The following is a 16,991-nucleotide window of genomic DNA, read 5'->3' as shown; positions in this document are numbered from 1 at the left end:
CGACGGTAGCCGGCGGCGGTGCCATGTAGGATAAAGACCAGGTCAAACACCGTCTCGTAGTTACCACGTTAGTGAAACTGCCATCCAAAATCGTTGAGGGAGTCAAATTACACTGATTTTAATAGTTGAGGGTCGAGATATCCAGTATTGTTCTTCAAGGATACGAATTAGATTTGGCCAATAGTTAAGGGAGTCAAAGTGAACTTATTCGTCCACGGAATCTTACTGACAGGTGTGGCCCACTGGACTGACAGTGTGACACGCGCTCCTAGTTGACATCAATCGCCCTCCTCTTGTGGGCCCCGCTCTCGCCAAAAAGAAAGCAACAGAATTCAAACGCAAAACGTCACTGACAAGTGGGACCCTATACGTGGGATCACTCTTTCCCCTCTCGCAAGAACATCTCGAGCAATAAAAACCCCGAGAGAAAAAAAAAAGAATGCTCGCCATTTTCCCCAAGCTCCCGAAGCGATTTCCATTTCAACTGCTCTTCCTCCCTTCGCAGCACGCACGTCGCCGTAGCCACATGGCCGACCCTTCCAGATCCTCCCCCACCGCGGCCGCCGCCGGCGACGCCCTCCTGGCGGCGGCGGCGGCGCCCGGTGACGCGCCGGACGCGACCGCCCTCGCCGTGGCGGCCGATGCGGACGCGGAGTTCGGGTTCCAGCGCGCGGAGCTCGGGACGGAGAAGCTGGCCGGCACGGTGCAGTTCCACGAGCGCCACGTCTTCCTCTGCTACAAGGGGCCCGAGGTGTGGCCGTCCCACGTCGAGGCCGCGGAGTCTGACCGCCTCCCCCGCCTCCTCGCCGCCGCCATCAAGACCCACAAGTCGGACTTGAAGAAGAAAGTGAGTGTTTCTTCACCCCCTCCCCCTTTTTTGGGGGCTGAGATAAGCTGATTCGGTGCTTTCATGTCGTATTCTTGATTGTGGTAGGTGTTTTTTTTTACTTAGATCGGTGTGTAGTGGGAACTGCTTGGTGGTTTTGGCCCAACCCTAGGATTGTGCTCGCCAATAGAGTTCGATTAGCTTGAACTATCATGTGGAGTAGTGTGATTTTGCTTGTCAGGTGGCAGCATATGATGAGGTGATATTTCGTGTACGAGGTTTTAGCCCTTGCTAACAAATTGGTCGATTTGATGGGTGTTTTGCCAGATGGTTTAATTGTTACCTGCCTGTGATTGTAAATTGAGAAGTAGAGCTTGTTGACGTTGCAGTGATCCAAGGTGCAGTGCTGTTCATAAGCTGATGTTTCATGTCAGTTTATGCTATATGGTCCTCGTGTCACTTGTTACCATTTCTATTATTGTGTTTTGGTTAACGATGTGGTTATCGGTATTCTCCTTTAAGGTTAGGGCTATTTCAGTTGGACATGTGAATTGTGTTTTGGGAGTTTGGACATTTTCAGGATTTTACTTATTCTGTTTGTGTATATTGTGGCTGTGCTTACTAAAATAAACGGTGATTCAGTGGTATCATATAGTATTGCAGTTACAGAGTTACCGAAAGTGCAGCAAAATGCTTTTGGCTGTTGTTTTGTCCTAAGAGAGTATTCGCCCCTGTGTTGCCAGGTTATAGAGGAGGCAGTATTTATTGTTTGTTAGAATTGGGGGTATGGCATTACTCAGTATTATCAACCAACCTACAGTTGCTTATTACCTGGCCTTATGCTAGCTTCATTCTCATTAGTTATGAAGAAAATTCTAGGATTGGAAGTATTTCTAATTGGTATTTTTCTTGCTAATGAGTGGTGTATTCATTCCTCAGACCAAATTGACCATTTGTGAAGGAGAAGATGGCACTGAGTCATCCAATGGAGACGTGTTGATCTTTCCAGATATGATCAGATACAGGTAAGTTCTAATCCCCAAACAAAATAAACATACAATCTTTCTTCTTGTGTTAGATATTCTGATAAATAAGCCAGTTGATTATCTCTATTCAATTTGTCATGTAATGTTTGCAGAGGGCTGACCCACTTTGATGTTGACAACTTTGTTCAAGAAGTGCTTGTGAAAGATACTGAATGGCTTCCTGGATCTCCTGAGGCTATAAAAGGTTCCTATGTTTTTGTTTGCTGCCATGCAAGCAGGGATAAGAGGTGTGGTGTCTGTGGACCTGCTTTGATTAAGAGGTTCAAGGAAGAGATAGGTGTACAAGGCCTTGCTGATCAGGTGTCAGTCAGTGCATGCTCACATGTGGGAGGCCATAAGTATGCAGGAAATGTCATTGTTTTCAGTGCAGATGCCAAGGGAGAAGTGACTGGTCATTGGTAAGAACGAAAGTGTAATTAAATTTGTATGCACCATTGAACTTAATGCTCTAATGTAGCTCCTCATTTTAATTATATGCACTATAACTCAGTGCTTGCTTACCTAAATTGCATTTGTAGGTATGGTTATGTTTCTCCTGATGATGTGCCTGTCTTGCTACATAAACATATTGGACAAGGAGAGATCGTGGACCATCTATGGAGGTACCCTCTTGTACTTAAATCACAGGCTGATGTCAACAAGGTTGATATTAGTTCTACCAATCATTTGTATCTTGTGCTGTGTGGTGCCATTTAGGACTGTCAACATTTCAATTTACATCTTTCTCTTGCTGTTGTTATCAGCATGCATGTCACATGATATGCTTATGCAAACGCACATCACAGCATGTCAGCATCTATGACTAATAGTCTAAACACTGTACAAAATCTGCTTTGTTGTTCTAGTTTGATACTTTGGTTGTACGTCTTGCAGCATTTATTTTTTTATCTTATATAAAAAAATGGTTAACTTCAAGTGCCCCTCACAATCTTCAAAATTATTATTATTTTATTATTTAAGGGAGATACGATACCGTATCAGAAGTCTCCATTTGAAATTTTCTTGAGCATTATAATAAAGTAGGCCAAAACCATGTGCTACAAGCATGTGTGGAGATGAACTCTGATGTAGAGTTGACTTTGACTTCATCCAGCTGAATTGTTATTCATTCAGGAATGCTTATTTTTGTTTGATTCCATCGCCAAATTATTGTTTATTCTGCCTTCTAGTTTGTTCAAATTACCCCCTTGTTGATGTGAGTTTTTTTTTCTCAAATGAGTATGGTTGAAGCATCGGTGCCTATATTATGTGTTTGTCGGCTCACATCTTGTCTATAAATATACGCAAGGATAAGGATATTTTGCTATATTTGTTGCATTTACAAATCTCCCTGTAGATTTAATTGTGGCAACCTCTGAAATAAGGAAATAACTTTTATGTGGTTATTCTTTTCCGCCTCAAAGAATCACAATTCTCATTCTAATCATTAACAAAAACTTGTAATCTTGCTTTCCATATATTATGCAAAACCCAATATGTCAAGTATGTTCAAGTGATCCTTCTCTTTGTGGTTCTTATATGTATCATCCTATTTTGCAGGGGTCAGATGGGTTTGTCTGAAGAAGAGCAGAGGAAAGCCCTGGAGTCTAAACACGTGACAAATGGTGTGACCGAGGATGGTGCCCATGAATCCCCTGAAGAAACTACCAACGGTTCTGCTTGCAACCCTGTCGCTGCAGGTGGTTGCTGCCAGGGCAATGGAGGCTTTACCTGCTGCCAGAGTGATCTGCCAAAGGAGGATAAGAGCATCACAGCTGAGCAGAACCAGAAGAGCTCCGAGAAGGGGGCTGACAAAGAGTGTGCTGCTGGCAGCAAGAAGAGGCACATGAAGATGTGTTCCATGCCAACCTGGTTTGAGACATGGGAAACGGCTGACACCTATGCTGCTCTTGGTATTGTTGCAGCTGCTGCATCGGTGTTCGTCGCTTTCAGGATCTACAAGAACCTCAATTGAGAATCCTCAGAACAGGGCTAGGTTTTGTGCACTAAGGACAGTCTACTGCTGTAAAACAGTCTGCTGTGAGAATAATATACTACGTGTGCATAGTAATGCAAGATTAGAACTTTAAAGTAGCTAATCTGAAGAAAGTGACCAAAGTTGTTTTGGGTAATGTCGTCCTCATGTGAAACTCTGCTTAATCTCCAAGTTTTCCCACGCCTTGCCTATTTGTTTACCTTCGCAAGGCAGTGACCCTGCTGTTCGACATGACGATGTTATCTTTATTTTGAACTGGAGGTGTTCTTCAGCATGTGGATGCATGCTATTCAGAAAATGGTCAGCTTGTATTTTTGTCGCTGGTTGCTGCTCCTGTTGTTGAATGTTTTGAGCACTCCATTTATATGGTAATAAATATTTCATTTTCAATTTGCCGTGGACCCCGTGGTGGCTCTGATCACAATATTAAGAGGATCTCAAGTATTCTCTACATGGCAATTCTGTTCTTAGCCCCCTTTGTTCTCGCAGAAAGGCACCGGAGGTGGCTGCGGCGTCTGGAGAGTGGAGTGGAGACTGACGCTCCGGCAACACAGCGTTTCAGGTCCAAACATAACCGCTTCGTCACCACTCACCAGCACGCCCGATGCAACTACTTCACTGCTGCTTCTTCCTGGTACGCCTCTACAGCGCTTGATTTTACTGGCAAGATACTGTGCTAAATAAGGGGATTGGGATCGGAGAAATATTAGGTCCATAAAAGTAAGAAAAAAATATTAGGACAAATCTAAGCTGGTGAAGAAGCAGTGAAGAAAAAAATACAGTACATTATTTATCACAGGCTCATACTATAAAGCATCACCGTTCCGATCTCAGAAATCTCCTCTGTACAGCAAATAGCTGTGGACAACAGAAAACTAGACTGCACGTCTGCACAGGTAGAGATGAGAGAGCACATGCCCAATGCAGTACATCGTTTGCTGAAATAGTGAAATGGATACGTGATCGATTGGTATCTGTGGTCCGTCCAAGCTAGGATGTGTGTAAGCAGAAATGGAGGCGGCAAGCAATTGCTGCTGCAGATATTGCAGTCGCAGATACATGTGCTGAACTGCCAGCCATTCTTAAATGATGGTGGCAAACATTCAGAGATATGGTGTGCCCACGATTTAACTTTCCATTTGTGTTGAAGTGTGATCCTCAGCTTAAATGTTTTGGTTACATATAGTGCAAGCCGTTGTAATTCTGGCATGTGGCCATCAAGGCATCAAATAGTTACAGTAGAATGGCCACTGGCCTGGTTAGCAATCACATGGCATCATGAACCCCCTGAATTGGACTGAACTGGGATAATAATGGATCACATGCAACTTTGGCATACTGCTTGGCCAGAAGATTAACAGAATCAGAACTTGTGGAAACACAAGCTGTAAAAGAATATAGATTATGCAGGAAATAACAGAAACAGGTTGCAGTGGACAGTCTACAACACTTATCATCTGCCAGAAACACTACACCTAAAGAAAACTACATCTCATCGCACAATCGATATATATCGAAATCCATATGTTCATCAGAAAAAATCAAACTCTAAGTAGCCATCAGAACCCTTCTGAGGCGCACCACTGGACACATCAGTAGTTCCAGATGTGGATGGGGGCAACTTTGGTGGCCTCTCAATCTCGACAGGCTTTGGTACCTCCGGTGGGCTTGCACATCGGATCAACGCCCAGTTTACGCCTTCGAAGAACGGATGCTGCTTTATCTCTGTGGCGCCGCGTTTGTAAGCTAACCGATGCTGGGGCTCCTTCACAAGTAGACCTCTTATCAAATCTCTTGCTGAGAAGCTGACAATTGGGTACTCCGGGAAGCGCAATGGCTGACCAATGACATTGAACAGTGTTGCCCTGTTGCCAGAGCCCTTGAATGGTGTCTTTCCAAACAGAAGTTCATACAAGAATATCCCGAAGGTCCACCAATCGACAGCGCTACCATGGCCCTCGCCTTTGATGATCTCTGGGGCCAAGTACTCATGTGTTCCAACAAATGACATTGAACGAGCATCGCTGGGCTCCGCTATGAGCTCCGGCCAAGGGCTGATCTGGGTCGCAATTTCAGGCTTCGGTTTGCGATCTTTCTTGGATTTGGAGAAGAATCGAGGGCCAAAGCAGGTTGTAGGGGCTGCACATGATGGCTGAATCACGCAGGATGGCTCGACGCATGCTGGCTGGACACAGTAACCTTGGCTGTTCTTCCTGAGTGCTTCAGCGTCCGGGTTGGATGATTTTATTAGTGTTGGACTCACCGCGCAACGGAGTGAGAGGTCAAAGTCAGATAGCATGATGTGCCCATCCTCCCGAACGAGGACGTTTTCTGGCTTGAGATCACGGTATATGATGCCGAGCATGTGCAGGTACTCTAATGCCAAGAGGATTTCTGCTACATAGAATCTGTAATATGACAGCAATGCAGCATTTTATTAGTAAGGCTCCTAAGACAGTAGAAGGCAAAAGGTCATAAATTATAGTAAGCTAGACTTGCCATTTGTCACTACTGATTTCACATGAACAAATTTTAAGAAAATCACCATTTCTGTTAGGTGGTGAAGTACATGCAGAAGGTAAAATGGAGATAAACAGATTTTTGAAAGAAATGGTGAAAAGACATACTTGACAGCTTGCTCTGGAAAATATTTGCCCGGCTGCCTCTGCCTAAGGGTATGCAGGTCTCCTCCTGGGCAGAACTCCATCACCAGGCATGAGAACTTGTCAGTCTCGAAGTGAGTGTACAATGTAGGAAGAAAGGGGTGATCCAGGCATTGCAGAATTTCTTTCTCAGTTTGAGCTCGAAGCAACTTCTTGCGGCTTGCTAATGAAGCCTTATCCATAATCTTCATCGCGAAATAGCTTTTCGCCCCGCTCAATTCAGAGAGATATACACTGCCAATATCACCACAGCCTAGCTTCTTCAACAGCCTGAAATGGCTCAACCCAATGATCCCATCTCTCACCCTGATCGTCTGGATCGCCTCCCACCGTGAATCATTTGACTTATGAGGCTTCGTGGTGCTGCTCATGCTGCTACACGAACTCTCATCACTGATATCACTGCTTGTGCTTGGCCTGCATCTGCTACTACTACCCCTTTCACCGGTCTCGGATCGATCCGTCATCCTAGCACTTCCACTTGCTTTTCCTGGACCACTCCCTTCGCATGTGTGAAATGAGGTGGAGCTCCCATTCACACTCTCATACTCCACAACCTTCTTTTCTTGACTTGCAATACCTTCTGAAACCATTTCTTCGCTCACTTCTGTCGGACACTTGGCCGATGAAACATCAACAGACTCTTTCAGGTGGTGGTTTGGCTTTTGTTCCTTTGGCTCCAATTTATGATTCAACTTGCCGCGGTCTGATTCTTGTAGCAATTTAGGTACTGAAGAACGAGAATTGTTTGATTTGGGGATGTCTGGAGCAGTCTTAGTATACTGCTGTGGTTCTGGGGTGGTTGGGATTTCTGGGAGGGTTTGAGGAATTATCTTTGAAGCCGTTGTCGCCATGACTGGTTATTTATCAGGCAAGATGGCCAAATACTGCCACAAGCTATAGTTAATCAAAATAGCAACCTTGGAATAGTGATGAAACTTCCATTCACATCTGCAAAGGAGAAAAAAAAATCTGATAAATTCAAAGGTGCATTCATGAAACCAACTATCATTCCATGATTGGACTAGGAGGTAAAGATTCACCAAACAAACAAAAGAGATGTAGTGGCCAACAACAAACTAATTACCTGATTAAGATATTTAAAAGTAGGCAAGTCAATCAATGGTTTGGTTTCAGTCAAGAAAACTAAACATCAAGAAATGGCCTCCACAGTCCACACCCTTCTCCATCAACCTCCCCTCAAATGGACACTTAACACTATTGTGTGCCACACACAGGAATTTGTCTGCTTAACTACGAAAGCTAAAGCCATGGAGAGCTCCTTCCTATGGCATTAAAACCATCAATCCTGCCTAACCCTCCACTAAGGCCAATAATCATGCAACACACTACAGATCTAGCGTTCCCTTTCACAATAAACAAGTGTTTGATCAGATGAGAGCACATGAAAGGGGCCACCAAAAAAAAGAGAGAAATGGCAAATGGAGCCTTTTCTTTCTTCTAAATTAAACAGCATCACTCTAGTTGAGCAAAAGCTGTGCCTGTTGATGTATTCCTTCCGAGAGGTTGCATAAACAAAGTGGTAGCACATATCAATCGGCCTACCTCGTTCCAGTAAAATGTCAACATGTCATTTGTGAGCGCAGAAAGGTGAGGAAAGCAAGAATCAAGAACACGCCAAAAGGAAAGCCCTTTTCTCGTCTCTCTGCAAAATGCAGCAGACTGAAATCTTACATTCTTTGCAAGAAAGATAAAAACAGAGAGGAAAAGGTTTACTACGATCAAGCCAAGGCAGATCTACAGGGCCAAAGCAGAGGATTCTCTGAAGAACCGAATTGGGCACCAGAAGAAGAGAAAAAGGCAGGAGAAGAGAAATCTCACCAGACTGAACTGAGCCCGGAAGGCTGAACCCAACTGCTCACGAATCAAACAAGAAGGAAGATGCCGAGCGGTAGCGGTTTTCTACTCAGGAGAGGCGTTGGATTTAGCCCGGTTTTTCCACGAGTTCTCGTGACTGTGTACTTGAGCTGTTCGTGGTGGGGTTCAGCAATGTGCTGCAGAAATGGATGCGAGGAGGAGGGCAGGAAACTGGTGGCTCGACTGTATTAAAGGTTGGCCTCCTCATCACCTTCCCTGATTTTATTTTTCTATTGCTTTTGTTAATCCCAAATGCAATGATCTTGTCTATAGTTTTGGGTCCCTGAATATGATTTTTCTTTTTAAGAAAAACAAAAGAATGCCTTGTTGATGTTGTTGCTCTCTGTCTCAATTATTAGCCGACCAGAATCACCAAGTTTACCATTTTTGGAGCTTGACGATGTCAATTTCTACGTAGCCACGTTAGATTAGATATTCCTTGGGCTAGGAATTTGAATCTAACTTGAAAGTTGAAACATCTGGAACTGTACATTATTTTCAACACGTTCCTGAAACAGCCCAGGGCCTAATTGTACATTATTTTCACATGAATAAATTCCTTGGGCTAGGAATTATTGTTATCAGCATTAATTAAGAAAAAAAAACATTCCAACAAATTCCCACCCTGGGCTAGGATAGAAAAAAAAATTGTAAGCCGTAACCAAAATCTAAATTCTGCTAGACCTTTTTTTATCGTTTTGTTTTTTTAAAATCATGATTTTTAAGTCCTATCCTGACATTATTTTTCTTTGCCTCATTTGTTTTTCTAAGGCTTCAAATTAAAGCCAAATAATCAATAAGACATGACAAAATGCATTCCGGCCTCCTTTCTCAAGTCACTTCATTATTTTATTTTATTTTTATAGATGGAGTCACTTCATTTTTACTGCAACTCCCAACAGAACTTTTTCTTGCCTCTAGGAGTAGTACTCTAGAGACGGAATCAGCGCCAAAAAAAAAATGAAGAGGAAAAAAAAAGAACTAGTACTTGTGCCAATCACCAGCTCATGATCGATCGATCTGCTTCGAAGTCCGGGCGGCAAGTAAAAAACCGCGCGGTGAACGGCAGCTCCAATCCAGTTAATACCAGCTCCAATTTATCTATATCCGATCTAATAATTAATTTATACAATAGTTATTTATTATACTATTAATATATGGTTCCACCTGTCATGCACATATTGCGTCTTAAAGTCCGTGCTGCAGCTGACTAAAGCCTATAGCCGGCTGCTCTTTTCTCTTATCTTTTATCTTATTAAAATATATTTATAGCTGGCTAATGTACCTGCTCTAAATTTCGGCCGGAAGCTGCCTCCTGCATGCTTGTGCAGGTGCAGCCACATCAATCAAGCAAAATTTTTTAGGTGTGGTTGCTGCTACTGCCGCGCTGTGCTGGGCCGGGCGGCCGGTTCGACGTCGTGGTCACGCCATGCCATTGCAGCCGCAGCTCAGCTCAGCTAGCGCCGGTCGCCGTCGTACAGTTTGCCCGGTAAAGGGTCATGGGACGCCATGAAGTGTGCCCATCTGCCTCCCTGTCCTCCCTCTCCTTTCATCTTCTCCAAGGCTTCAAGCTCAATGTCCCCAGCTTAGCCAATCATGCATGCATGCGTGTTAGTTGTTAGTTTACATAGGAGTACTACACTTGCACGTTGATGAAAAAAAAAGCTTTTTCTAAGAGTATATATCATATGAATGTCCATTGTTTGCAAGAAAGTAACGAAAGGAGAGACAGAGACAGGGACAAACAGATAGTACAAGGTCGAGCGGCTATGGACGTTGTGGTTAAATAGACCATTAGCATATGCATGTGTGCCACTGTGCAGCTAGTTAATTATCCAAAACGGCACCCAACGGGTGTACGATGTGCACGATTGGCCAAGCTATTAGCATAGCATGGAGTACAGGATAACAGGAACCCGTCGATCAAGGTCAAGGCGAGATTATTGACGCCATATAAATTTTAATCACCGTAGGGCGATAGGCCAATTGTCAGCTACAGTATTAACGTAGTTAATTACCTCCTCTCTCCACCAGCCGTTGCACAATTGCATGACCTGACGACGGAGCACCTTAATTATTCCTTGGCTAATTTACAAGCTCACAAGCAGAGTTTGATTCCGATTTCTGACCTCTTAATAGTCTTTTTGGAATTTCTGCTATGACGTTCGGGGTTAATACCGGAGACAATATTATTACTTATTTGGGAAAATCCAGAAAAATACCATCGACAAGCTTTCCAATCCAAAGAAATACATTTTTTTTGCGAACGCCAATCCAAAGAAATATCATCGACAAATTTAACTTCTTAGAAATTAATGTCATTGTACAAATGTCTTTATCCCATAAATACCATCGCTGTTAGGTTTCCGTTAGCAATCATTTGTTGAGTGCTATAAAAAGATCATTTTACCCCTACGAATTGCTAAAAGATGATTAAAAATTTTGCTCTTTTCATAAGCTTAGACTAATTTCTAGGTCGTTATTTGCACTAAACTGTTGTTAGTTGACTCGAAGAGCAAATGTTTTGATGAGTTTTCAACAATTCGTACGGGTAAAATGGTCTTTTTACAGTACTTAACGAGGATCTACTAATAGAGACCTAACGGCGATAGTACTTTTGGGACAAATGCGTTTGTATGATAGCATTTCCATGAAGTTGGATTTGTCAATGATATTTTTTGAACCGTGAGGCTTGTTGATGATATTTCTTGAATTATAACAAAATTTCATTATACCGATTACGAACCCCAAGACGAGGCTAACTAGACCTGAAGTTCATATAATTAAGTATATAACACCTGACAAGTTATGATCAAACTACTAAGTCCAGAGTTTTATCTAGGGAGCACACGCAGTACGTGTGCGTTGGCACATGGATGCAGGCATGCAGCCGCTTAATTAGCTAGGTACAGTACTGTTCTTGATGGCATCTTAAGAATCCATAACCTCACAACGCAACATTTCAACCCCTGCAATTACTCAATCAACAGTTGCTCCCCCATTGAATAAGCTGCTCCTGCCTTGCCCCGTTGAGAGGAGGCATGTGCAGGGCACATGGTTGATCAGTATAGTGCACTGTCAAGGAAGCATCCTTTGGAACGGAGACCTGTCACTGTCTTCTTGTCAAGTCCAAAGTTTCTGCAGCGCCAGTGAGAGAGATTTGCTATACATCCATCATCCATGTGAGGGAATACATGAAAGTGTAACGCTGAAGAGAAAAAAAAAACTTAATTAACACGTTACATTCAAACATGCATAGCGTAGTGATAAAGAAGCCGGCAATAATTGTTCTTGGAGAGACTGTTCAAGAGAATAAACACACACATCAGTGTTTACCCAAGAACAATGATGCGTCCACTGGTGGAGAAACCATCTTTCGTCGGTCGGCCGATTTCCACAATAGTCCCGGATGCAATAAAAACCGGGGCTAAAGATGATCTTTAGTCCCGGTTCAAAAGGGTAACGGGCATATTTGATCTTTAGTCCCGGGTTCGAATGCTGTCAGGACCTGTCAGGCCCCCCCGGGATCTTTAGTCCCGGTTGGTAGCACCAACCGGGACTAAAGATCTTAACTTTAGTCCCGGTTGGTAATACCAACCGGGACTAATGATCCCGGTGATCTTTAGCCCCGGTTGGTGCTACCAACCGGGACTAAAGTCCCACCCCTATATATATGTCTTCTTCCTCCTCCAGCTGCCCGAGCAATCTTCAAAATTTCTTCAAAAAAGAGGGGAGGTCATGCCAAAATTTCTATTGAATTTATTTTGGTGATTACATACAAATCGGAGGTGCCTAAAAGGTTTGCAACTTCATCCTCTAATGTTTTTTTTTGTCATACTACATTTGCACCTATGTTTTGCACACTTTTTTTGTCTCCAAAATTTAGTTGTAATTTGATGAGAGAGAAAATGTGTGTGGGGAAGAAAGAATATATAGAAATTTAGTTCATTTGCTAAACAAGGTTTTATAAAATAGTTGAGAAGGAAAACTCTAGTGAAAGTTAATATTAAATAATAGAAAACAAACTAAAATAAAAATTAAAAGAAGTAAAACACATTAAAATTAGTTTAAAACTTTACAAATAGTTTTTAAGAATTATTTGGTGTAATATTTTATGATTTTTGTATGAATAAAGATATCTTATAATTATTGTATGACTGTCATTATTGTAAGAATAATTATTTGTGTGCGGTTTTTTTGACTCATGTAGATGGATCGGCAATGGATGTACGCTGACCGGCGGTCCAAAGAGTTTATTGACGGCGTGCACTATTTTTTGAGAGTGGCCGAAGCTAACAGGCAAAGGGGTTTTATTTGTTGTCCATGCAATAAGTGTAAGAATCAGAAGGAGTATTCTGCATCCAGGACTATTCATTTCCACTTGTTTGAGTCGGGGTTCATGCCAAGCTATAATTGTTGGACATCCCACGGAGAGCAAGGTGTTGAAATGGAAGAAGATGAAGTGGAAGACGACAATATTCCGGACTTTGCTCAGTATGTTGGATTTGAAGGAAATCAAACGGGCGAGGAGGAAATAGCTGCTGATGGTAACGACGTTGCGGATGATCTTGGTCAGATGTTGCAGGACGCCAGGGAAGACTGCGAAAGTGAAAAGGAGGCCCATAAATTGGACAAGATGTTGGAGGACCACAGAACTTCGTTGTACCCAGGTTGCGAGCAGGGGCACAAAAAGTTGGATACCACTCTGGAGTTGTTGCAATGGAAGGCAAAAAATGGGGTTAGTGACAAGGCATTTGGCGATTTATTGAAACTCGTCAAGAACATTCTTCCGGGGGGAAACAAATTGCCCGAGACAACGTACGAGGCTAAGAAGATAGTCTGCCCGTTAGGACTGGAAGTTCATAAGATTCACGCATGTCCGAACGATTGTATCCTATATCGCGGTGAGGAGTATGAGAACCTAGAAGCATGCCCTGTTTGCAAAGCACTACGATACAAGATTAGACGGGACGATCCAGGAGAAGTTGACGGGCAGCTAACAAAGAAGAGAATTCCTGCTAAGGTGATGTGGTATTTCCCTATAATACCACGGCTAAGGCGTTTGTTCAGGAACAAGGGGAATGCTAGAATGTTGCGATGGCACGCTGAAGAGCGTCAACAGGACGGGATGCTGAGACACCCCGCCGATGGTTCGCAGTGGCGAAACATCGACAGAAAATTTAAAGAATTTGGAAAGGACGCACGAAACATACGGTTTGGTTTGAGTACGGATGGCATGAATCCTTTTGGAGAGATGAGCAGCGGCCATAGCACTTGGCCCGTTACGATGTGTATCTACAACCTCCCCCCTGGCTATGCATGAAGAGGAAGTACATAATGATGCCGATTATTATTCAAGGCCCCAAGCAACCTGGTAACGACATCGACGTGTACCTAAGACCACTGGTCGAAGATCTTAAACAGTTGTGGAAGAAGGAAGGTGTCCCCGTGTGGGACGAGGACAAACAGGAGGAGTTTAACCTACGAGCGCTGCTGTTCGTAACCATCAACGATTGGCCTGCACTTAGCAACCTATCCGGACAGTCCAACAAGGGGTACAAGGCTTGCACTCACTGTATGGATGAAACAGAAAGTACGTATCTTAAGCACTGTAGGAAGGTTGTATACATGGGTCATCGTCGATTCCTTGCAGCAAACCACCCGGTACGGAAGAAAGGCAAGCACTTCGAACATAAGGCCGACCACCGTACGAAGCCTAAACATCGCAGCGGGAAAACAGTGTTAGCTATGGTTAAAGATCTTAAAGTAGTGTTCGGAAAGGGGCCTGGAAGCCAGCATATAGAGAGCGAAGATGGTCACGCGGCGATGTGGAAAAAGAACTCTATATTTTGGGAGTTACCATATTGGGAATTCTTGGACGTACGCCACGCAATCGACGTGATGCACCTCACTAAGAACCTTTGCGTAAACCTTCTTGGCTTCCTAGGTGTATACGGAAAGTCGAAAGATACACTGGAAGCACGTAATGATCTGAAGCATATGGAACAACACGGCGACCTTCACCCGGAACCAAAGGAGAAAGGAAGCCATTACTTGAGTCCAGCCAGCTACACTCTTAGCAAGGCAGAGAAGGAAAGTATGTTTGAATGCTTGGAGAGCATAAAGGTACCGTCTGGATACTCCACGAATATCAAGCGAATAATAAGCACGAAGGAGAAGAAGTTCACAAACCTAAAGTCTCATGACTGTCACATGTTGATGACACAACTGCTACCAGTTGTAATAAGGGGTATCCTTCCAGACAATGTCCGGGCAACAATAACAAAGCTATGTGCATTCATGAACGCAATTTCGCAGAAGGTCATCGATCCGGATAGATTAGAAGCCCTTCAGAATGAAGTGGTGCAATGTCTCGTCAGTTTTGAGTTGATATTTCCACCATCATTTTTCAATATAATGACGCATCTGCTTTGTCACCTTGTGAAAGAGATCCGTATTCTCGGGCCTATGTACCTACACAACATGTTTCCTTTCGAGAGGTACATGGGCGTTCTGAAGAAGTATGTTCGTAACCGTGCTCGTCCAGAGGCAAGCATCGCCAAGGGTTATGGAACAGAGGAGGTCATCGAATTTTGCGTAGAATTTATCGAAGACCTTCGCCCAATCGGGGTACCTGAATCACGCCATGAAGGGAGACTACGGGGAAAGGGAACTCTCGGAAGGAAAGCAATAATGACGGTAGACAACAATTTATTCCGTAAAGCCCATTTCACTGTTCTGCAACACTCTTCATTGGTAGCTCCTTACATCGAGGAGCACTTGGCTCTAGTTCGCGCCAAGAACATCGGTAAGTCCGATGCATGGATTACACGGCATCACATTGATACTTTCCCCGCGTGGCTACGACAACATCTCATGGGTAACGAGTCGATCAACCAACAACTTGCCTTCCTGGCGAGGGGACCGTCTGGGTCGATCGCGACATTCCAGGGATATGAGATCAATGGGTACACATTCTACACGAGAGCCCAAGACATGAAGAGCACGAACCAAAACAGCGTTGTTCGTGTCGATGCCATGGGACACGATGGAACAACTGCCACGTATTACGGTGCCATCGAGGACATATGGGAACTTGACTATGGTCCTCTCAAGGTTCCTCTGTTCCGGTGCCAATGGGTTAGGTTGACTGGTGGAGGCGTAATGATTGATGACAGTGGGATGACAACTGTTGACCTTAACAAGGTTGGATACTCGGACGAACCTTTTGTCCTTGCCAATGATGTAACGCAAGTCTTTTTCGTGAAGGACATGTCTAGCAAAGGAAAGAAGGGCAGAGGGCCTGATGAGCCTAAGCGTCAAGTGGTTCTCCCAGGCAAAAGAAAAATCGTCGGAGTTGAGGACAAGACTGACGAGGATTACGATCAGTTGGATGGGCAACCCCCTTTCACGGTGACGATTGACCCTAGCATCCTCCTATCAAATGAAGACACCCCTTACTCACGCAGCGATCACAAGGAGGGAACAATAGTGAGGAGAAAGTACGTGCGGTCAACCGTCACCGCTGATGTAATGCCGTAATTATTGTGTACACGATGTAAACTATTTTGGATGTATTGATTATCCATATAAATCAATTGATGTATGGCATATGTTAATTACGCACGATTATTAGAGGTTTCAACAAGTTTAAATCATGTATATGTTAGTTATATGTGATACTTACAATTTTTAAAAGTTTTAAATCACACAGGTGGCAATTTCATATGTATGTTAATTAGAGTTTTTAACATTTAATTTACTAGCATTCATATGCTAATTATAATTGACTAGAGGATTTTTAAAAGTTTTAAATCACGCAAGTGGCAATTTCATATGTTAATTAGAGTTTTTAACATTTAATTTACTATCATTCATATGCTAATTATAATTGACTGGAGAATTTTTAAAAGTATTAAATTTAATATATTTTTAAAACTATCATTCATATATTAGAGTTTTTCACAATTTAATTTACTATCTTTCATATGCTACTTATATATGACTATTCAAATTTTTAAAAGGTTTAAATCATGCATGTGGCATTTACATATGTTAATTAGAGTTTTTAGCATTTAATTTAATATAATTCCTACGCTAAGTACATATGATGATTACAATTTTTATTAATTTTAAATCATGCAGTATGTACATTAATATCTTAATTAGAGTTTTTACCAATATAATAATATCATTCATATATATGCTAAGAATATATATATATTGGAATTTTTATTAATTATAAGTCATATATTTGCTTATTACGATTTATCCACTTAATTTATTACAGACAAAAATAATTTTTCGAAGTAATTGTCATCAATCTTTGTACTTTAAATAATGTTAATGCATTAACTTCTATTTTATAAACACATATGTAAGCGAAAATCATATGCAGTGCTATAATCTTTAGTCCCGGTTCTTAACCCTAACCGGGTTTAAAAAGAATTTCGAAATAGCGGGAAAAGATATTTACTCCCGGTTGTTGAGAACAACCGGGACTAAAGATCTTTTCTTTACTCCCGGTTGTTCTCAACAACCGGGAGTAAAGATCCAGGGGTATATATATTCCCGGTGCGCCCTCGTCTTCTTCACCAACACTT

At 42.7% G+C, this 16,991-nt stretch overlaps 2 protein-coding genes and 1 pseudogene across 3 annotated transcripts; 2 read left to right on the top strand and 1 right to left on the bottom strand.

Annotated features, from left to right (window-relative positions):
• Nucleotides 1-441: 441 nt before the first annotated feature.
• On the top strand, nt 442-4,166 carry LOC4330581 (altered inheritance of mitochondria protein 32). Its single transcript, XM_015769705.2, has 5 exons — nt 442-847; nt 1,766-1,851; nt 1,965-2,270; nt 2,391-2,474; nt 3,412-4,166. The coding sequence occupies exons 1-5, from the start codon at nt 527-529 to the stop codon at nt 3,824-3,826; spliced, it is 1,212 nt and encodes a 403-aa protein (XP_015625191.2). The 5' UTR covers nt 442-526; the 3' UTR covers nt 3,827-4,166.
• A 1,035-nt stretch (nt 4,167-5,201) lies between these two features.
• LOC4330580 (protein kinase G11A-like) lies at nt 5,202-8,541 on the bottom strand. 2 transcript variants are annotated; one of them, XM_015769704.3, is made up of 4 exons: nt 8,353-8,541; nt 8,077-8,176; nt 6,475-7,461; nt 5,202-6,255 (listed from the first exon to the last, which is right to left on the bottom strand). In XM_015769704.3, exons 3-4 carry the CDS (start codon nt 7,362-7,364, stop codon nt 5,379-5,381), a joined length of 1,767 nt encoding a protein of 588 aa, XP_015625190.1. In that variant the 5' UTR covers nt 7,365-7,461; nt 8,077-8,176; nt 8,353-8,541; the 3' UTR covers nt 5,202-5,378. The 2 variants fall into 2 exon arrangements, with proteins under 2 accessions (XP_015625190.1, XP_015625188.1); XM_015769702.3 differs by lacking the exon at nt 8,077-8,176.
• Nucleotides 7,896-15,986, top strand: LOC136355368 (uncharacterized; annotated as a pseudogene).
• The last annotated feature ends 1,005 nt before the right edge of the window (nt 15,987-16,991 follow it).

Source organism: Oryza sativa, chromosome 2 (genome assembly GCF_034140825.1).
Source record: "Oryza sativa Japonica Group chromosome 2, ASM3414082v1".
NCBI lineage: Eukaryota > Viridiplantae > Streptophyta > Magnoliopsida > Poales > Poaceae > Oryza > Oryza sativa.
This window is presented reverse-complemented; position numbering and strand designations above follow the sequence as displayed.

Bases quoted from the DNA above. Each gene is read 5' to 3' on its own strand.
- LOC4330581 (XM_015769705.2), top strand. From the start codon at position 527: ATGGCCGACCCTTCCAGATCCTCCCCCACCGCGGCCGCCGCCGGCGAC. The intron at 848-1,765 runs GTGAGTGTTTCT...TTCATTCCTCAG, and splicing joins AGTCGGACTTGAAGAAGAAA to ACCAAATTGACCATTTGTGA. The intron at 2,271-2,390 runs GTAAGAACGAAA...TTGCATTTGTAG, and splicing joins GGAGAAGTGACTGGTCATTG to GTATGGTTATGTTTCTCCTG.
- LOC4330580 (XM_015769704.3), bottom strand. From the start codon at position 7,364: ATGGCGACAACGGCTTCAAAGATAATTCCTCAAACCCTCCCAGAAATC. The intron at 6,256-6,474 runs GTATGTCTTTTC...GTCATATTACAG, and splicing joins TTTCCAGAGCAAGCTGTCAA to ATTCTATGTAGCAGAAATCC.